The sequence below is a fragment of the Peromyscus eremicus genome, chromosome 10, assembly GCF_949786415.1.
Source record: "Peromyscus eremicus chromosome 10, PerEre_H2_v1, whole genome shotgun sequence".
NCBI lineage: Eukaryota > Metazoa > Chordata > Mammalia > Rodentia > Cricetidae > Peromyscus > Peromyscus eremicus.
In genome coordinates, this window is record NC_081426.1 from 95,485,741 (window position 1) to 95,508,304 (window position 22,564).

Sequence of the window (22,564 nt, forward strand, 5' to 3'; positions counted from 1 at the left end):
CAGGTGTGCTTAATCCCAGTCTTTTATTTTCTCAGTTGAGGCTCCCTCCTCTCAGGTGACTGTAGCTTGGGTCAGATTAACATAAAACTAACCAGCATAGGTAATATTGAAAACCACATGAGTGTTATAAGTAGCTTTAAAGCTGTTTGTTCTGAATCACCCAAAGAGCTACTGCCCATTATTATGACTTCAGTTTGTACATTTTTTAAAAACATACTCATTTTTTACTTGGTTAAGCAGGACTAATTAATTACACAGTGGAGTACAAATTTCCAAGGAATGTCTTGTTGAAAAATCTAGGAGATTAATTTAATTATCATTTCAAGCAAGATATTAAATCTGTTTCAAGATAAGACTTGCTAAAGAAGTCCTAAATCCTTCTAAAATAAACATGAGAACCTGTGGGCCAAAGGTAGTTCTTCATTACAATGTGATTTGATCATTTATATTTTCTTTTTGACTGACATCAACATCTGCAAACCATCATGTACAGATAAATCAAGAACATTTATTAAACATTGGTGTAAATATAAACCCTTTAAATTTATTTTTCATATCTGTCGAAATACCAAGTGTCAGATTCAAGATACAGATGAAGCTTGAAAATAAAGTCAATTCTGCCCAGCCTGCATTGGCTGCATTGGTGCTCTTGTGGGAGCTGTTACAACAGTTCTGAGACTCACAAACTACTTTTTTTTTTTTTTTTTTGGTTTTTCGAGACAGGGTTTCTCTGTGTAGCTTTGCGCCTTTCCTGGAACTCACTTGGTAGCCCAGGCTGGCCTCGAACTCACAGAGATCCGCCTGGCTCTGCCTCCCGAGTGCTGGGATTAAAGGCGTGCACCACCACCGCCCGGCTTACAAACCGCTTTTGAGTGACATGATAAAGAGGAATATAATTAATTGCCTTTATCCTGTGACGTAATCCAATTATTGAGACAAACAGTCCTATGGCTTAGCTCCTCGACCACTTTGGCCAGGCTGGGTTGTGAAGGGCAGGAGTACGCCAGAAACTCAGGGTTCTGGGCCGCTTCGAACTGCATGAGACCCTGGCTCAAAAGTTAAACGAAAATAAATAGAACACTAGTGCTTCTGTTCGGAACCTTACAGGAAACAATCCAAGAAACTGCGTAAGTGTAAGCTCAAATTCTTAGTGTAAAGTAGAATGTTTGAAGCATGTTTAATGTGATTGATATACAGTTAACACAAAGCGACTCCATAGTAATAACATTAGTTCTATCTTTTGTCAGTGATTTCAAAGTAGGAATAAAGTAATTTATCACTTCACTGCCATTGAGGTTTTCTGCAGAAGCACAAAGAGTATGATTGTATTTCTCTCAATTAAAGTCTTTTGATTCAAAGGACTAGAAGGGTGTAGAAAGATAAAAGCCAAGGATTCAGGCTTGGTACAATAAAATAAAAATAGACTCATACACTGAGGTCTGTATTGAAGTTGGACCTTGCAATAATCATTTCTGTCCTGTGCATTTTTTATTTTTTCTACACAAGCTATGTCTTCCCGGATAAATATATTATCTGTAATAGTACTTCCCAGTCATGGCAGTGTTAGAATGAAAGGCCTGTAAGCTTTTTATAGTACTGTGTCTGAATCTGAATTGGAATGAACAAGGGAAACAGGTATGCATAGTCTTAAAAATACACCGGGTTGGGCTGGCACAGCTACAGTAATGACTCAGCACTGGCTGCTCTTGCAGAGGACCTGGGTTCAGTTCCCAGCACCCACATGTGGCTCTCAACCATCTGTAATGCCAGGGGATCTGATGTCCTCTTCTGGCCTGTGCAGGCACCAGGCTCACATGTCACACATATGTAAAATACTGGCAAGTAGTCATTCACAAGAAATAATTAAATTTTAAGGCTTCTAAGGTACTATCATGTTTGAGAATACCTGTAGTTGTTGGCTCTTCTGTGGCCGTCCCTCTTCTAACTCAAGTTGAAAGACTCATTGTAAAAGGAGCGAGTTTTTATGACTGGTTTATTTTAATGTTAAGGAAACCTCCGAACACTACAAGGAAAATAGCCAAAGGTTCTTAAAGAGACCAAATTGCTTAGTGTAGGACCAATTGTCGGGGTTTGTAAACCATAGAACATGGTCTGGGCAGTACTTTTGGACAAATCCTCCCATACCTCAGGGCCCACTGTCTCTGTAGACTACGATGAAGCTGCCACACAAACAGTGCAGTCACTTCCGTGGACTGTTAGAATGGGGCGTGGTTTTTCTAATCTTATACATTTTGGTAATTACTTCTTGTGTGTGTGACATCATGTTCATGTTTTGCATTGTAGTTTTGAATTCATATTCAATCTTTTGGGATTTTATTCCAAACCAGCTTGCTGGTGACGTTGGTGTCTCTTGAGCATAGGCTTCAGGGCTTTCATAGGTGACTAGGTACTGAGTAAACCTGTTAACCAACTCTCTACCAATTCCAGCTATTTTATTTTAACTCTAGTAAGTTTACTGTGTAGTTCAGAATAAAAGCTTTATAATCAAAATTTTAAATCAGGTTTTTGAGAGATGTGAAATCATATGCATTTGATTTGTGGTTCATTTACATTACTCAATAAGTGTGTCTTAATATAGGCATGTATATTGTGGTCGTAATTGTTGTCAACTTAATCTATGTTTCCCAAATCTGGCAGATCATTATTACTAATTGAAATACAATGTTAAGCTTAATAGCAAAAATGTGCGTATATGCATTTCTATCCACCATGTTTCTGGAAGGCAGTTACTTAAGATGAGGATGAGAAGCAAAGCACTGAGCTGTGGCTCTCATTATTCACCTGTTATATCCTATAATGCATTTAAATATTAAAGATGCTGTAGTATAGTATTAAATATACTATATGTACTAGGTAATTTTGAAATTTCTATTTAAAGTTCTTTGCCTTTTGCTAGTGTCTCCAGATCTTGAGGTACTAATTTTTATAAGCCTAAATGTTAGTTGTATATGTCATAAAACTAAGGAGATATTCTTAAGTTTTTCTTTGCAAGACACCAATGTGCCATGTCATATTCTTATTTCACTAAGGTGTCTACATTGTAGGACATTGTAGTTTAGGTGCATGTTTAAATAACTAAGATTAATAGATTTGTGTATTTTTATATTAATGAAATGTGTTTTTGTTTTTTGTTCAAGCTGAAACTGTAGTTTCTTCTTTAAGTGTGAAGGACCCTGGATCTCTCTAACCTCAGTGTGTTCAGTCTCTCCCCGTCACCCCTCTACCCAATCCCAACACTAAAATCAATCTTGGCTGAGTGATACTGGCTCGTATCATTTTAAATACTTGAATTCTTTAAATTAAAGCACGGCTTTGAGTGCCATTTAGAAATTTTAACAGTGTCCAGCATCAAATATTTTAAGAGAGGAAAGAACAGTAACACATCCAGTGGAAACTGATGGCATTTCAGGAGGCAGAAGGTAACTATTAAATTAGAATGTTTTAAGTTTGAATAATATTTGGTGTTGATCAGCCTCGGTACCCTTGGGCTTGAACCAGACACCATTCAGGTGGTTCGTGATGGCTGACTTGGAGTGATGGATCGAGGCAGTAACCTCCAGTCTGCTGCTTTACCACGTGGCAGAGGCTTGTGCCAGGGAGGATGGTACCACAGTCCATTGTACAGTAAACAAAAAGGAACCTTGTCACACCATGACAGGCAGAAGGGCAGAAAGATTTTTATATTTATGTCTACTGCCAGTGCCAGCTGAACAGATATTTGTAGGGTAAGGAGGCCCTATGAACCCATTGGTTCCCTGGGGGCTGTAGGTTGTAGGTGATGGAGGACTTACCTTAGAAGCGTGCACACAGCCCTGGGTACCATTCCCAGCATCACACAAACTAGGTGTGATGATGTCTACCTGCTGTCCTAGTACTTGAGAGGTAAAGGCAGGAGGAGGAGTAATTCAAGGTCATTCTCAGCTACAGAGTGAGTTTGAGGCCATCCTGGGCTAGATGAGACACTGTCTCAAAAACAAACAAAAAAGACAACTTATTTGTTACTATCTAGTAGAAACTGCCAAGTAGTTTTCAAGTAAAGGGTTATTAATTAGATGGGTCTTCGAGTTTAGCAGGGGTATAGGATACTTCACTTATAGTAAATTCATCCTCTGTATCCTCGCAGATAAATAAGTAACTCTTGTTTCTCTTGTGGTGTGTTCTCAATGATTTAACTAAGGCCTGTTATGGCTTCTTAGCTGGTATAATTGGTACTACTGTCTGAAAACTGAGCTCTGTTTTGTAACTTTGTTTTTAAATTCTCACATAAGTTCCTTACACTGAAGGAGCACTGTTGGTTTTTTCCTGAATGTAATCCAAAGTGGAATTTCTAAGTGAGTGTTTATTCCATCACGAGCAAAGAAGATTGGGGAAAATATCTTTTCCCATTTAAACTAAAGTGGCCTGGTTTAAATAGGTCAAAATATGTGACTATGAGAATTTCTTGGTATAAGAGATTGGTATTAGAGGCATTCTTTTGAAGTGAGACCTTTCTTTTTTTTCATGAGCCCCAAGAGTTTTACTTTATTTCTTTCCTTGAAAAACAATAATAACGGGGCTGGAGAGATGGCTCAGCGGTTAAAAGCATTGGCAGCTCTTCCAGACGTCCTGAGTTCAATTCCCAGCAACCACATGGTGGCTCATAGTTCTCTATAAGGGGATCTGATGCCCTTTTCTGGCATACAGTTGTACATGCAGATAGAGCACCATAGACAATAAATAAATCTTAAAAAGAAACAATAACATATATTTAGGGTGTCTGACATGTTTTTGATATATGCATGTATCTTAAAACAATTCAATCAATAACATGAACACATCTGCCACTACATATTTTCTGTGTTGAAAATACTTAAAATCTGCTATGTTAGCATTTTTTAAATATGCAACTTATTATCAGCCATAGTCACTTTGTAACAGAGCTCCTGAATTTGGTCTTCTGTCCACCTGAAAGCTTGTGCTCTTTGACAGACATTCTGTGACCAGGGCTGAGTCCTTTGACTGATGTCCTGTGACCAGGGCTGAGTCCTTTGACTGATTGATGTCCTGTGACCAGGGCTGAGTCCCTTGACTGATGTCCTGTGACCAGGGCTGAGTCCTTTGACTGATGTCCTGTGACTAGGGCTGAGTCCCTTTGACTGATGTCCTGTGACCAGGGTTGAGTCCTTTGACTGATGTCCTGTGACCAGGGCTGAGTCCCTTGACTGATGTCCTGTGACCAGGGTTGAGTCCCTTTGGTGGGTGCTCAGTTTCATGCTACTTCATTTCTAATATGGAAAAGTTGTAAATTGATAGTTTTTAAGCTTACAAATATTGAAATAATTATCTATATACATTTTCAGAAACATTTCCTAAATTTACTGGCGTAAAACAGAATGATTTGCCTCCAAAAGAGAATATAAAGGTAAGCTGAATCTTTTAATGTCAACATTGAGAACAGTATAGGTGCTGTCATGGCTGCTGTAGTAGTAACTTTCTTTAAAACATCTGGGGAGTCTGGGTGTGGTAGTGCCCATAAGTGGTGTCAGCACAGAGGAAGCAGAGGAAGGAGGACCACAAGTTTGGGCTTGTCTGAGCAAGAGACTCAAAAAGAAAAAGAAAAATACCACATTTTTTTTTTTTTACATTAAAAAAGTCACTGTTCTTAGCTTATCAACTAGGTGTTCAAAGATGTCTTTTTAAAAGATGTTGACTATAGAAATGACTTGTCTTCCTCCTTCTTATAATACAATAACTGTTATATGTCCAACAATTAAATAGAGTAAGTTCTAGAAACTCTAGCTCAGCCTCAAGATTAGGGATACAGAGAATCCTTGTGTCTTGGTGCATAAAAAGGGTGTGCAGAGTCCTGTGCAGAATCTCTACAAAACTAGGAGATGATCCCTCAGGATTCTAAGATCATAGGCATCAGGCAAGCTATTTAAACTTCCTAAACCGTGGTCTCCTCATTACAGGGTCTTCTCGAACAGGTCTGTGTGACTTAAGTAATGCATTTTCAAAAGGTGTAATTTAAGCATCATGAGTCTGTTGCTTACCTCTTGTGGTCCAGTTCTCTTAGTTATGCTTCTTGTGTGGTAAGAACTCTGAAGGATAACTTGATCTTTGTCTAGCAGATACAATCTTCTGTGCAAGACATAGCCTCTGCTGAACCTCCCCTTGCTCAGTGGACTACAGGACCATGTGGAGCATCAGGGAAGCAATCCCAGCAGGTGCATGGCTACCATGGGTCAGAACATCTGCAGATCATGGAGAACATTGCATCTGTGCAGACTTGGCCTCTTTCAGGTAAGAACACAAGTGAGGCCGCATGTGAGAACGAACACTAAGGGCATTGCCAATGTTACACACCCGAGAAACACTGAATGAGCCAGGTCCAGGCTGAACTAGTCACTGACGTGTTGTTAGAAACTGTCTGGCTTATATACATAAGCACTCACTATATTTATATAATTTGTAGTCAATTTGCTTGGGTATATAGATGATGAAAACCTCTTCACTATCCAAGCTTAGCACCATATTTTAGCTACCTTGGTGAATGGTGTTCTAACACCTATGTGGAGAAGGTAAGCTACAGTGGTGTAGGGAAAACATCGTAGGTTTTCTGTTTTTCTTTTTGAGGCAGAGTCACAAACTCTCCATATTCTCCAGACTCTCACTGTGCACCCAGGGATGACCTTGAACTCCAGATTAGGAGAAACACAGGGGTTTGCTTCTCTTGTTGCTTCCAGTGTAAGGCTCCATTCTGTTTTGTCTTTAATCATGTTATAGCCATCCTTGTGGGGAAAGAAATGGAGATCAGAGAAAAAAATAAACCAGGGACTAGACTTGTAGCTCAGTGGTAGATCATATGGTTAGCATATATGAGGCCCCTGGTTCAATTCCCAGTACAAAACAACAATAAAAAACCCACAAACCCTGAATAAACCATAAACAAGAGAGAAAGAGGAAGACAGACTGGTGGGCCAGGTGAGGCAGGGCCAAGTGTGTCCAAAGGATGAGCACAGTCCCCAGGGTAGAGCCATGTGTCCTGTCCTGGAGATACACGTTAAAATGCTTAGACCAGAGAAAGAAGACGTGGTTGTTCTAAGTCAGAGTCTCAGACTATTATAGCATTTGGGCTTGGGCTGGAGAGATGGCTCAGTGGTTGAGAGTACAGGCTGTTCTTCCAAAGGTCCTGAGTTCAATTCCCATCAACCACATGGTGGGTCGCAACCATCTATAATGGGATCTGGTGCCCTCTTCTGGCGTTCAGGCATGCATGCGGACAGAGCACTCATGCCTTTAAAAAAATATGTAAATAAATAAATTTTAAAAAAAGAATTTAGGCTTTTTATTTTCATGAAACAAGGAACTTTTAAGAGAAACGTGCGTTGGCAGAGCACTTGCCTAGCATGCATGAGCCTGAGGTTCAGTGTCCTGCACCAGGAAAAAGGAAGGAAGATTTATAAAGAAGAAGGCTGCTGCTCACTAAACAGTGGGTTGAGGTGAAGATGCTCTGACTAATTAGGACCAAGAAGTCTAAATCGAAGTTGCTGCAATTAAAACTAATGTCATGACCATGGAAAGATTAGGTTAGAAAGATAGTTTTGTAGCAGAATATATAGACAGCAGGAGAATAAATGACAAGCCAGAGTATCTAACAGTTGGAAATAAGAGGCAGAGCTCATTTGGATATCTAACTGGAAATATCAAAAGCAGAAATGGGTATCTGGGACTAACAGGAGTCTAATATGATTTAAGCGTCGCCACTAATAGTTAAGATAAATTAGATGTAATTTAGGAAGCCATGAGAATGCATGAAGGGAGGAAAATGTGCAAACTAGGAGAAGAGTGGCTAAAGACAAAATTCTAGAAAAGAAAATCTCAATAAAAGAAATGAGCAAATTAAAAGTAGTGGTCCAGATGCTGTGATGTGCCTGTCATCCCAGCTACCCCAAAGCTGCAGCAGGAGGCTGTGTAAGCCTAGACGTTCACAACTTCTTCAAAGAAGAAAAGGAAGAGGAGGTGATGAGACAGGAGGAAGGTCGTGAGGAGGAATGCCGCCTGGGCCACTAACTACAGAGCATGCATGTGGGTGGAGGGACAGGAGAGGCCCCAGCTGACCACGGGGCACTGCTTTTCCAAGTGTGGGTAGGATTATAGGAGCTGTTTCTACATCTGCGATGCAGTTGGCCCTGGGTAGGTGCTTGAGTCGGGACAGTGGGAATGGCTGGGCCCTCACACAGATATAAAGCTTTTTTTCTTTTTGAACTCAAAGGCTTGAATGTTTGAAGGCACGTTAGTAAAGAGTGAGCGGAGTAGGGAGAAGCTGCTGTTCTGCTGGAGTGTGCTTGTAGACAAATGTGAGAACAGCATCACCCTCAAAAAGGAGGGAAAACAAGAACAGACGTGATATTCTTTTACTCCCATTTTGAGAGAACACCTTGTCTCTAACAAGGCAAGCTTTTAATGACTGAGTCTTCAGAAAGGGTAACCCAGCTATGGGCAACGTGGTACATAAGGCAGTTTCGCTGGACATTTTATTGTAATGTTTGCTAGCTGTAGGTGGCAGTATGCCCAAGGGAATTGTAAATGTATAGAAACTGTAAAACTATGAAGTTTACTTCTCTAGAGTTTTAATTTCAGTGTAAGTCAACTTTTGCTTAAAAATTACTTTAAATTTAGATGATTAACAATTTTCTTTTCAAAGACAAGACTACACTATGTAGCTCAGGCTGGCCTCAAACTCACAGTGATCTATCCACCTGTCTCTGCCTCATGAGTGTGAGGATTAAAGGCATGCACCACCACATCCAGAAATTAACAATTTTTATTCTTCAAATTTCTTTTCTTTTTTTCAAGATTTATTTATTTATTGTGTATATAGTGTTCTGCCTGCACGCATCCCTGCAGGCCAGAAGAGGGCACCAGATCTCATTACAGATGGTTGTGAGCCACCATGTGGTTGCTGGGAATTGAACTCAGGACCTTTGGAAGAGCAGCCAGTGCTCTTAACCTCTGAGCCAACTCTCTAGCCCCCCCCCAAAAAAATTTCTTATTGAAAAGATAGTATATTATTAACTTTAACCCTCTCTGCCATCATCTCCATATGAAATGAAGTTTTCTCTCATTAAATTGAAAATTTGTGTCTTAAAAAATGACAAAAATATCATTATAGTTTACTCTTTCCCCATCTCAAAAACATCTCCATTAAATTCTGCTCAATTGTTAAAAACAGACAGTGAGCTGTCATATCAGCGTGAATTCACATGCAAATAAAAAGGTAAATCAGAGACGGGGAGGAAGTAACAAAAGCTGAATCAGTAAGGCAAAAGTAAGATGGGCAAAGGCGACACCGAGGAGGAGGAGGAGAAGTCAGCTGGCCTGGTGACTCCCTGGTAGGCCTCTGAGCTGTGCAATGGAGATAAAAGACCTCCCTGTAGACTTCCGTGACTGAGCATTCCAAATGGAAGAAACAGAATGTGTGAAGGATTTTAGGAAACTGACCTTAACATGACTAAAGCTCTGGTTTGATGAACAGGAATGTAGAAATAAGTATGAACAAGTGACAGGGGCAGATCACAGAGAACCTAGCAGCTGAAATGCTTTGTTTGGTCTTGGTGGTAAGAGCACAGTCATTGGAAAGCTGATGGTCGTCTTCTGAGTGAAACTGCCACGATGGTAGGGGGGAAGCAGAGGGGAAGACAATAGAGATGTTACAGCTGTATGGGGAAGTGAAGTAAGTGGTAGGAAGAAGGGGAAAAAAAAGGTTAAAGACTTGGCAGATGGCCTGAGTGCTGCCCACAGGCCCTTGAGCTGTGTTAATTACAGGTGGGTCAGCTGTGTTAATTACCAGGCTGGCTCAAGGTAGCAGGCATGGAACAGAGGTGAGGATTCGAGAAAGGACTTTCATAGTATTTGATGTGTCAAGTGACAACTTCCATAAAAATTATTTCTCAGAATTCGACCCTTGCTATCACCCTAGCCTTGTGACCCTGTTCTCTTGATTGTCCCACCTCTCTGAATGTTTCCTACAGTTACCTTTTTATGTGACTACCTTTAGATACTAATAACATTCTGAATTTATATCCTTAGCTTCTGTTTTCTTTTGAGACAGGGTTGTGCTGTGTATGTAGTCCCTTACAATCCTCCTACCTCAACATCCCAAGTGCTGGGATGTCCTGGGTCACTGACCTCCAGCTGCTTCCTTTTCACTGTAGAGCTTCCCATCCAGGCTTGCTGAACAAGTACTGCTCTCCCCTCTCAAAATGGTGTGCTCACCACAGCCTCCCTGTTTACTCAGGTGTGCTGTGTGCCTTCGTTATTCTCTAGATACCATGACATGGAAAAGGTTAAGAAACAATGTGCTGTATATTGATTCTGGGTGATCTTTGTTTTTTCTGTTGTTATTTGCACAATTCAAATGTATCTGGCCTCAGGCATGCTTATACAACACTAGTGAGCATCTTTATTTAAATATCATATAACCAGCTCAAACCATGTAAAAACAAAATTCCCACTTTTCAATCCCCAGATTTTAAAAAGGGAGCTATTTTACTATTTTAATTTTTATGTATCTGAGTGTTTGCATGTTTATCTGAGCACCATATTCATGCCTGGTGCTCACAGAGGCTAGAAGAGGTTGAAGGATCCCCCGGAACAAGAGTTACAGAGGGTTGTAAATCACTGTGTGGGTGATGGGAACTGAGCCCTCTGAAAGAACAGACAGTGATTTTAACAGTTTGTCTCTCTCTTCAGCCCTTCAGTCCTCAGATTTTATCTTTCCCTTTTTAATTAGTGATGACAAGGCTGTTACCACTTACCAACAAGTTGAGAATCCTCCTAGAATTGTCTTCACTTTGCACACACACTCTACTTCCTCCTAAGACCTGGTGCAGCTGAGACGGGATGTAATTCTGCCCTTCAGCTTTTCTCCTCACTTTGCTGTTCCTCCTTGGCTTAAGAAAATGCATGCATGTTGGGCTGGACAGGGTCTGAAGTTAAGCTCTGTTCTTCAATCATGCCTCCTTGGACAGTGTTCTGTTCTCTCTATGATCTCTCTGTTTCTAGCTGTCCTCTAGCCTCAGTTTGGAAACAAATGTGATTTAATCAAGGGATGGAGGGGTGGTAGCAGCTTTGATATAAGTTCCCACAGCATATGAAAAACTAGAATTTTGTGAGTTTGAGTAAGTTAATAAAGACGGTTTTGGTTTTTTATTTCTCTATGCTGTTGATCAACCAATCAAAGTTGATTAGCATTCAAACTGGATTATAGTATTTTGCTATATCTGTGCTGTCCCATCCCCTCCAACTCCACTTGAACCTCTCCCTGCATGCCTCCTCCCAACTTCATGTCCTCTTCTTCTATTTAATAAAAAAGTAATCTGAGTCCGGTTAATGCTGATTGGTGTGGGACCATCCACTAGAGCATGGGGCAACCATGAGCAAGCAGTAGCCACATTACCAAACCAATAGGACTCTTCTCCCAGCAGCTGTCAACTGCCAACAGCTCCTCAGCTAGGGGTGGGGCCTTGTGAGCCCTTATTCCCCATGCTGAAATGCTGACTGGCTTGATCTTGTGCAGGTCTTGTTCAGATAACTATTGTGAGTTCATGAATGCAATATCCGTATCCAGTCCAGAAGACAGCCCTTCACAGTGCTCCCTAGACCCTGCACTCTCTCTTCTATGGTGTTCCCTGAGAGGGAAGTGATACAGTGTAGCCTTTAGATCTGAGCTCTCACACTCATCTGTTCTCAGCACTTTGAACAGTTATGAGTCTGCACTGCTGCCCACTACACAAAGAGAATCTCCTAACCAAGGTTGAGAGCACATATCTATGGGTGTAAACATAAATAATGAGAAGACAATATGACCATTTAACAAAATAGCAGTAGATTCTCCCCTGTGGTCCTTGATGCCTCCAGCCATGAGCTTTTGACCAAGTTTACACTGCCCAGTGTGAATTCTTCCTGTGGAGCAAACCTCAAATATATTCAGAAAGTAGCTGGTTACCCCATGACAGTCCCACACTGTTGCACCAGTGGGCACATTTGCCGGGGAGGTTGGTGTTACGTGTGTACTGTCCTGTCCTCTGTATCTGTCACTCACATGGCTGTCTAGAGAGTGCCCCGCCCCGCCTTCTTGGAAGCCTTTCACTGGTCTGTGGTGTTTTACTCACCACGGGGAAGGCAGAATTTTCATGATAACTTAGCCTGATCCAGATCTACCTCTGGAGCTGAAGCTAGTCTGCACACTGGAGAGCTCCATACCATGAGAACAGGCTTGCTCCACATCATGGTGTGTCAGCCATGATGTCAGCCACCCTTCATGGTCCCAAAACAAAAACAAAGGTCACCTTCAAGTGAGAAATGTTTATAACATAACCTAGTGAAAACTTAGTCATTTTATTTATTTCATAAATCTGTGTGTGAGTGAGTCTTTCATTATTTGATTTTCTTTTTCCTTAATCAAGATCTTATAAGTAGTACAAACTGACCTTGAATCATGACTCTTCTGCCTTAGCCTCTTGACTATTGGGATTAAAGACATGTTGTATCTGACTATTTTTATGATATCTGACATGGAAAGAAAAAGAAAATTAAACTCTGGATAAGTACCCTGAAGTATTTCCATTATGCCTTTCTAAAGGGTGTGTGCTTCTAGATGATTCCAAACAAGTCTCGAATGGCCCTACTGTGGTGCATACCTCTGCTGAGAATCTCACAATGTTAGAGCCGGACTGTCATGTTCCTGTGCAGAAGGTAAAAATTATGTGATTTTTCTCAAATGTTGAAGGGACTTAAGATTTAATATGAATTATAGGAAAGATTTGTAAACACTAACTAAAATAAGATTGGATCCCTAAACCTAACTTTTGCTTATGTCAAAAAAAAAAAAATGCGTGTAAGCAAATGTACCTCCCGCCTGCTCTAGTCAGTCTTTTACTTACGTTAACAGCCTGTTATGAGAAGAGTCTGTGGAAGAGTTCTGTGACCTTCAGAGCACACACGGCCAGCATCTTTTTCAGCCTATCTTGTGATGTTTGGGATAATTTAACTATGAGGTCTTATTCCAGGCATTTGAGACTAATTTTCAAGCTATGACGGTGCTGAATCCTTCTCCCTCCTTAGAAGTACTCAGGGCACAGGCCTCAGCCTCACTGTTTAAGAAACAGTGCTTAAGATTGTCGTCTGGACACAAAATCTAACAGTCCCCGTGTTAATGTGTAGAAGGGGACCACACTGAAACCATATGCAACCTTTTTTTTTTTTTTAGTTTGCTCTTAGATAAGTAACTGAGTTTAAATTATCTGTTTTCCCCAACTGAAGTCAAGAGTCCACGAAGGCCTTTCCAACCTTAGGCTGTAGCAGGAATCTTAAAAAGTTCTTATTAATAAAACAAACCCGGAGCCAAGTTTTGGGGTGAACACTGGAAGATCAGAGAGACAGAACAAGCCACAATTAACCTCACCTGGCCAACTTCTCAGCTGGTCTTGTTTCCTCAGACTGGAAGCCTCTGTGTCCTCATCCCAATGGCTCTCAGCTGAACTGTGCTGCTCTAAACCTAAAAGCTTAACCAGCCAAATGCTTAACCAGCCAAATACTTCTAGTTTCTGGTCCTCACGCCTTATATACCTTTCTGCTTTCTACCATCACTCCCTGGGATTAAAGACTCACTTTCTGGGATTAAAGGCTCTTGTTACCATGCCTGGCTGTATCCTTGAACAGATGGATTTCTGCCTCTGGAATGCTAGGATCAAAGGCGTGTGCTACCACTGCCTATCCTAAGTATCTAGTGGCTTTTCTGTTCTCTGACCCCAGATAAGTTTATTAGGGTACACAATATTTTGGGGAACACAATATCACCACATTAGGCTGCTCTGTTACTGAGACAGAAGATCCCATTTTTCTTCCAAAATTTGATTGATATCTATAAACATAAGCTGAACCAAATATTTGTCTACTTTAGGATATAAAGATTAAGAACGCAGACTCTTGGAAAAGTTTAGGCAAGCCAGTGAAGTCATCAAGTGTACTGAAGTCTTCAGACGAGCTTTTCAACCAGTTTAGAAAAGCTGCGATAGAGAAGGAGGTCAAAGCGCGGACACAGGAGCAGATGCGGAGGCACCTGGAGCAGAGCTCAAAGGAGCCGAAAGTGTCTCAGGAGACTCAGAGGTCTGTGGCTTACTGGCTTTATCTGGCTTTGGGAGGCACAGAAGTGTATTGACAATTTGTCAAGTACCGTGATTCAGTTGTCTAGTAGAACACACAACAAATTGTATCTTATCAGTATTTCTATAAATGGTTGTCTCCATTTTTAAAAAGAAATAGACAAGAAATCAAGCTAGTACAGATGTAAATGTTACCAAATTATAATGACCTTATTTCCCAGAACTGTCTTGCAAGTTTTTCCATTCTGATGTAGGAAGATAGTGCTCTGTGCGGGCCATGGTTTTCAGAACTTTCCTTTTTTGTTGTTAATATAGATTACCATAGAAAGCCTGTCACATCAGAAGGAAAGGTGAGGGTTTGGGGACATAGATAAGTTAGTACACTGTTTGCCAAATGTGTCTGCGGTCCTGGATTTGATCCCCATGTGGTAGTTCTTGCCTGGAATCCCAGCAGCGGGGAAGGTGAAGGTCATCCTTAGCCACATAAAGTCCCGTCAAGAAAGGAGGGAGGGAGGAAGAGGGGGAGAAGGAGCTCTGAGAACCTGGGACCCGTGTGTTGCCTTCTGTTGCCATTGTTTAATCATGTCCTTGTGAAAAAACTTCAAGGAACTGGAAACCCACTTGGAGCCCTCCTGTTTATTTAAGGGAGCTTGGAAATGGATTGACTCTAGAATCTTTATCAAATAAAACGGAAAGCAAGTGTCATGGAGAAGAGCAGGGTGAACAGCAGCCCTCAGACACTCAAGACAAAAGCAAACTCTGGCTTCCCAAAGACCGGAATTTAGCAAGGGAGAAGGAGCAAGAACGGAGGAGAAGAGAGGCAGTGAGTACCCTTGACCTCACTAAATCTGACCATCTCTCACCTTGAGTGCTTCCCAGAGACGCTGGGGCCACTCCGGGGGATCAGGTTCTAAAGCTTAACATACAGATTTCACCATCAAAAGAAACCAGCTGGATGTAGTGCAGACCAGCTTGTGGAGCCACAGGACTTCCTGGGGTCCCCTCTTTAGTAGACTTTTCAAATTTTCCTGTGACTTAAATTCCTCATTTAAAAAGGGAATAATAATTCCCTGTTATAAGTAGATTAACATGTACTGAGTGCATAAAGAAAATGACTGGCATGTAAATAAAGTAATTCATTGTTACTACCTTAAAAACCTGTAGCTCATCTCAGACCTGACATGGCTTCCTGGCCAGTGTTTCTTGTGTCTCTTTAGCCGATGGCTAGATTAAGAAATTTGGGAAGAGTTGGGCAATGGTGGCACACACCTTTAATCCCAACACTGGAAAGCAGAGGCAGATGGATCTCTCTGAGTTCCAGGCCATCCTGGTCTACAAGAGTTGAGTTCCAGGATAGCCAGGGCCACACAGAGAAACCCTGTCCTGGAAAAAGAAAGAAGTTTGGAAAGAAAATCAGCAAGGTGAGAGTAGGCAGCGTACAAGTGCACCTGATGTCCTGGGGTCAGATGACCTGACTTCAGAAGCAGGCCTCAGCACTCACAGGGGCAATGATGCAGCTGTGCTGGGCGAACTCATGCTCCTGCTTGAGTGTCAAGTGTTGTATGGTGTGTCTCTTTTCTCCAGTAAGGACAGACTAAAGAATCCACTCCAGGCAAATCTCACTTGGTGAACCCATGAGTTTAGCTGTAGTTGTTCACAGGAGCAAGCCTGGGTGAGGGGTTATTCATAAGAACATGGCAGCTGTACACTTTCCCATGTCCAACAGTAGTTAACTGCTGCTATATTCTCAGGAAGGGAAAAATGTCATTCACCTTTGAGCCCTCTCCTCTTCCATGAGGAAGGAAGTGCCTGATCTTGTGAGGGTCTCGTGTGTAAGTAATAACTGCTGCTCTAACTTCACATGGCCCTGTGTCGTGCCAAGAGGACAGACTGTAACAACACCACTGCCACCATTAGCACCAGCACATCACTATGAACTGGAGTTCCCTAGGTCTATAGTTTGGGGCTGGAGAGATGGCTCAGTGGGTAAAGAGCACTTGCTGAGCCAGGTTGAGGACCAGAGTGCAGATCCCCACAACCTCCATGAATGCAGGGTGAGCACTGAGACCTGCCTGTAATCCCAGCACTTGGGAGGTGGAGACAAGGAACCACCAGAGCAAGCTGGCTAGCTAGGAAAGCTGAATCAGTGAGCTCTGGGTTCAACTGAGAGACCTGCCTCAATGTGGAAGATGGAGGGCAATCAGGGAAGATACTCAGGTCAACCTCTGGCTTCCACATGAATGTGCACACACCCCCACACACAGTAAGTCCGTAGTTCCCGTTAATATTCACTCCGTCCTTTCCATGTTTGTACATTTTATTGTTATTTGTAAATTATAACTAGTTTCATTATGAATATACCTTGGTCATATTCACACCCCACAACCCTTTGTTGACTAAAATCCTTTCTGATTGGTCTCTTTGTCAAATACTTTCCCTTCTGTTTTCACGACTTTCACAAAAATCCAACTTCTACATATTCTGTTCTTTCTCTTTCTGAGTCTGATGTATTTTGCTGAACATAATGTTTCTCAATTCTACTTATTTTCTTGCCAGCACATGATTTCACTCTTAATAGTTTAGGGATGCTCCATTATAGATGCAGATATATACATATCACATTTTATTTATACATTCATCTGTTGATGAACACCTAATTATTGTGAATAGTGTCACAGTAAATATAGATGTTCGGGTTTCTCTATTTCTGTGGTGACTCTGATTCCTTTAGGTATATGCCCAGGAATGGTAGAGCTGCATCTTTTTAGTTTTTTTGAAGAACATCCAGATTGATTTCCATAACGTCTATTCTAATTTATATTCTCAGCATTCTTTAGATCTCCCTACCTCCTTGAGATCATTTGTTGCTTTTTGTTTTCTTGCTGATTACCATTCTGATCATGGTGAAATGAAATCTCAGTGTAGTTTTGATTTCCACGGTGGCTAAAGATGCTGAACATTTAGTTCTGTATTTGCTGGCCATTTGAACTTGCTTTTGTACTCTCCTTTATGGATTAGATTATTTGTTTTCTCATTTATACATTGAATTATTTGTCCTTTAGGTGTCCGAGATTTTGTTTGGTCTATATATATATATATACAATATATATATATTCTGAATGCCAGTCCCCTACACAGCTTGCAGTTTTTTTCCATTCTATAGACTGTCTCTCCACTCTTGTTCCCTGTGCTTGGTGAAGTGTAACACGAATCTTAAAAGATCTTATAATTAAAAAAAAAACCCAGAGCCAAATATTGGGGTGAAAGCTGAAAGATCAGAACAGCCAGCCACTAGCTTACCTCTATGAAGTCCTCAGCCTCAAGAGAGTGAGTTCCTGTTTCCTCACGCTTTATTTACCTTTCTATGTCCTGCCACATTACTTCCTGGGATTAAAGGCGTGTGTCACCACTGCCTGGTTCTGTTTCTCTCATGTTGCCCAGTGTGGCCTTGAATTCAGAGATCCAGAGGATCTCTGCCTCCTGAGTGCTAGGATTAAAGGTGTGTGCCACCACTGCCTGGCCTCTAGTTCTAATTTAGTGGCTGGCTCTGTCCTCTGATCCCCAGGAAAGCATTATTGGGGTGCACAATATATCATTACAGTGAAAGTTGTTAATTTAAAGCAATTGTGGTTGCTAGTTCTTGCCAGATTTCCTAGACTATAGAATCCTGTATGGTCATTATCCTGTGCTTACATATTGAAGTGTTTCCCGTTTGCCTCTAGTACTTTCAAACTTTCAAGTTTATTCATTTGAATCTCATTCTAGATTTTCTAGTCCCAGTCCCTTCTTCAGTGATACATTGGTCATTCAGGTGAATTGTTCTGTCTCTAATGTGTTTGTGTGGTTTCTCTTACTTTTAGTTTTAGTCCATTATGATTTGGATGGTACACAGAGGTTATTCTAGTGATTTGGGATTTATTAAGACTCACTTTGTGGCCTAAACTGTGTTCTGGGTTGGAAAAAGTTACATGAGCGCTTACTGAAAAGATCATGTTTTCTGTTGCTACTGGATGAAATCAGTCTGTGATCTCAAGTTCGTTTGATATCTCTTGCAACACTCTGCAGCTTCTTTATGACCCGTTGATGGAGTGTTGGGGTCTTACTGCCACTGTGCATCGACGCATGCCTGTGTTTGAAACATTCTTCTTTGTAGTGTGCTTTCTCGTCAGACTTTCTTTGGAACTCCAGCCTGCAAATAACAACACAGAGATTTATTATTAGTTATGAAAGCTTGGCCTTTAGCTTAGCCTTGTTCCCAACTAGCTCTTAGAACTCAAATTAACCTGTGTCTGTTAATCTGTTCTGCCATGTGGCTTTTACCTCTCTCTCATTCTGTACATCTGACTTGCTCCACATCTCTCGTGTGCCTAGATTCCTCTCCGTTCCTCTCTCTCCCTGGAAGTCCCATCTATTCTCTTCTGCCTTGCTATTGGCCACTCAGCTCTTTATTAAACTAATCAGAAGGTGCTTTGGCAAAGACACATCTTCACAGTGTACAAAAAGATTATCCCACAACACTTGGCTATGGTATTGATTACGGTACAAGTTAACTTTCCTAGGAAACAACAAACAAAATTCTGCCTGCCTACCTTCCTCCCTACTTCCTCTCTCACAGATAGAATCTTAGCTTTGTAGCCTGAGTTCTCCTTGAACTCCCCATGCTCCTGCCTCAGCTTCTTGAATATTGGGATTAGAGGCCTTGACCTTAAGCAGACATGAATGGCATTTAACAGTGTTATACAGAGATTATTTTATTGTTTGTGGTGCTGCAGATCAAACCCAGGGCTTTACACCTGTTATGAGCACCCTTAGCACTGAACTACGTCCTCTGTCCCAGAGTTTACTGTAGAACACTGCTTTTGTGGAACTTTCTTCTGTGATAGGTGTGTTCTGTTGTCTGTTTCAAACATTTATGGGATTTTTTTTTCTTAAAAATTCATGAAGTCCTCTTGTTGACACAAAGACCTGACTTTAGTCACCTTCCAGCACTTTTACAAGAGTCTAGTGCCCCCTAACTACCCAGCTCAACCTGATGTCCTTCCCGATATCGTAAGTACTTTTCAGGAGCTTGACTAGTCCTAGAACATTTAACAGCACCCAAAGTCTACCTCAGCCGTTCCCCTTCATCAGCTCTGTGGTCTTCCATCTGGATTTGGCTCAAGTGTGATTGGGACCACAGAGAAAGGAATATCCAGCCTACGGTATCTGCTGCAAAGTCATAATCCCTAATATTAACTGGTGGAGACATTGGTTCTCTATTTGTAAGTAGTCTACATGAATCGATTTTAGCTAAGATAGATCTGAATCTAAAAAAAGATTCTACATGCAACCTTTAAAATAAAAATTTTCATTTTTACTTAAATATAAAAAAGGTTTTATCACATTTTCTTCCAGTTTTCCAGTGTGCCTGCATCTAGAGCAGCATCACACGATACTCAGACCGGGCCAACTTCCCAACTCTTACATGGCAAGCTAAAATAAGTTCTGAGGAACTACTTAGGCTAGACAATTGGCAGCCTAGGAGCTGAACATTAAAAATAGTCCCGATTTAAGTTTTGTTGTTGTTTGTTCATCTCTAAGGCAAACTTTAAGAATTTCGTAAAGCCTCTCAGAGTCAGACATTCCCCAGCCCTCTCTGTGGTACCAGACAAGTCAGCCTCTGTTATCCTTTAGTGAGTAGGCCGTCGCTCTAAATCTTTTCCTATACAACTAATGAAACCACCAGTTCACATCAAGACACCATCCAATGTGCTGCTGTGGGGAAGGGGTGGAGCCCTCAACTGTAATGTCTGTTGTGACTTCCCATGGCAAGGAGCATTTAGAAAGATCTTGAAGGCCTGTCTCCCTTGGAAGCAGATGCGCACACGAGAGCATTTCCTCTCACATGGCACTCATTCCCTCTTAGAATGCTTGTGCTAAATCTATACCAAAGCCTTAATGGAGTAGCCATGATTCTTTTGACTCAGCGTTTTCTGCACTTCAGATCGTTTCTTCTTATTATTATCATTAAGAGATTTTCTATTCATTTTACATACACAAATCTCCTCCTCCCTCCTCCTGCCCCCCATCTTTTTATTATTATTAAGAGATTTTTCTATTCATTTTACATACACAGATCCCCCTCTCCTCACTCCTACCACCATCCCCCAGCCTTCCTCCCAACCCACCCCCCATTCCCACCTCCTCCAAGGCAAGGTCTCCCATGGGGAGTCAGCAGAGCCTGGTGCATTCAGTTGAGGCAGGTCCAAGCCCCTCCCCCTGCACCAAGGCTGTGCAAAATGTCTCACCATAGGCACTGGGCTCCAAAAAGCCGGCTCATGCCCCAGGGACGGGTCCCAATCCCACTTTCAGCTCATTTCTTAAGGATGGCTAGCATGTAAATGAGCGCTGTTTCCAGTACTGCCCTGCAGTTTGATCCCATTCTCATAAATAGTTGCGTGGAGAACACACTTAGGTTGAATTTACTACTCAGTGCCAGAATCAATGAAAACCCATAGCTTTTACATTACGTGTTAGTTCTCTCACATAGAAATTGTATTGCTAAGACTAAACTTTTTGAAAGATATCTCTCTCTCTCTCTCTCTCTCTCTCTCTCTCTCTCTCTCTCTCTCTCTCTCTGTGTGTGTGTGTGTGTGTGTGTGTGTGTGTGTAGCACATGCTCATGCCCACAGAGGCCAGAAGAGTCAGTCTACCTGGTTAGTTACAGGCAGTTGTGGGCCACCTGACATGGGTGCTGGGAGTTAAAGTCAGGTCTTTTGTCTGGACAGTGCATGCCCTTAACCACTGAGCCATCTTTCCAACCAGGTTAAGGCAACTTCCTGTGCCTAGTGCTATTTTGGTCACAGGAACAAGCAAGATGCTGTGCCTTCAGCTTGCAGCCTAACTGCTGCTCCATAAGTATTGAGATACTCTTCTTCTTGAAGAATTAAACTTAATATTCATGTTCTTGTGGCATTTTATTACATATATAGTATATTAACAGGAACCACCTATATTTTTAATTAAAAATTATATATACAGTCATTAAGTTAATTATTTATATTTTGTATGAAATGTTTCCAATGTGTAAGTATTTGTATAAAGCTATAATAAAGGCATGCATCTTAAACTAATTAGAATCTTCTTTTTTTCTACAGATGGCGGGTACCATTGATATGACTCTTCAAAGCGACATTATGACAATGTTTGAAAATAACTTTGATTAAAACTCAGTTTTAAATTAACTGTCAACTTTAAATGAATGATACAAATGTTTACAATGCATGTGGTAAAGTGATTGATTACTTTCAACCACCAAGATACCGATCATATATTGTGTTTTGACTGCCCTAAAATTAAATATTTTGCACTTACATTTTTAATAAATATGTTCATTTTAATGACATAATTTATAAAAGTTTTATAATTTTGATCTCTAAAAGTGAGTAGATTTTATTCATTCTTCAGAGGACTGTCAGCTGTGTATCATAGCCCTGATCTAAGCAAGTCTGAAAGGGAGCATCTGATTGGGGAAAAAATGAAGACTATATAAAAGTATTTAAAAACAGGTTCTGTTGAGTTTTAACTTTTGTTTGTTTATCTGAACCAGTTTGTTTGTTTGTTTGTTTGAGACAGGGTCTCATATACCTCATGCTGCTGTGCTGAACTCAACAATGTAGCCAAGGATGACCTTGAACTGCTGGTTCTCCTGCCCTTGCCTCTCCAGCACTGGGGATACAGGAGCTGCCGTCATGCCTGGCTGAGTTTTTACTTTTCAAAGAGATACTTTGTGCTGTCAGAATTACCTGAGCATCTAACAAGCATCACAATGTCAGATTCTCTGCTGGGTCCATGTTTAAATTCTATGCTTACTTGTTTTATGATTTGAAACAAAGTAATAGTAAATATTTATGTGTACAAGCTTCTGTAGGGATATGTGAGACATTTCTTAAAATGTATAGATGATGGCAGTGAATATTTGCTGAATTACAGGAAGTCATAGTCTATAAGACACTTCTGTTTTGTCATTTTCAAACTGCAATTATATCTAAACCACTGTATTCTCTTTTTGGATTTTAAACCTTTGAACTCTTGAAACAGAACCTAATTTAGGCACTGCTGTGACTGTCTGAAGTACAATGTCCAAGTGTGTCCAGACAAGGCAGTGCACACCGGCTCTGGTCCCAGTGCTTGGGACAGAGGCCGAGGAGGCCGAGGAGGAGGCTCTGCTGCAGACTCAAGGCCAGCCTGGTTCACACAGCAAGTTTCAGAGCAGCTAGGGCTCCACAGCAAGACCCTGATTCATAAAAATGAGAGTGCATGCATGCACGCACACATGTGTGTTAGAAAGAGCATGAGAAGGTGGCATTACTTCCATGAGACAGAATTAAAGTGATAGCTGTTTTATTATGGGCCCT

General features: G+C 41.1%; 1 protein-coding gene across 10 annotated transcripts in view; it reads left to right on the plus strand.

The window, feature by feature from the left end:
• Brdt (bromodomain testis associated) overlaps nt 1–21,555 on the plus strand; it is a 57,347-nt gene extending 35,792 nt beyond the window's left edge. For 7 of the 10 annotated variants that reach the window (XM_059274904.1, XM_059274901.1, XM_059274910.1 and 4 more), the window contains 6 exons: nt 5,361–5,422; nt 6,129–6,303; nt 12,647–12,759; nt 13,967–14,172; nt 14,775–14,991; nt 21,305–21,555. In XM_059274904.1, the coding sequence (XP_059130887.1) occupies nt 5,361–5,422; nt 6,129–6,303; nt 12,647–12,759; nt 13,967–14,172; nt 14,775–14,991; nt 21,305–21,373 (842 nt within the window). In that variant the 3' untranslated portion in view covers nt 21,374–21,555. Of the gene's footprint in view, nt 1–3,158; nt 3,404–5,360; nt 5,423–6,128; nt 6,304–12,646; nt 12,760–13,966; nt 14,173–14,774; nt 14,992–21,304 lie in introns of those variants that run through there. The other 3 variants (XM_059274909.1, XM_059274908.1, XM_059274911.1) reach the window with 3 other exon arrangements.
• The last annotated feature ends 1,009 nt before the right edge of the window (nt 21,556–22,564 follow it).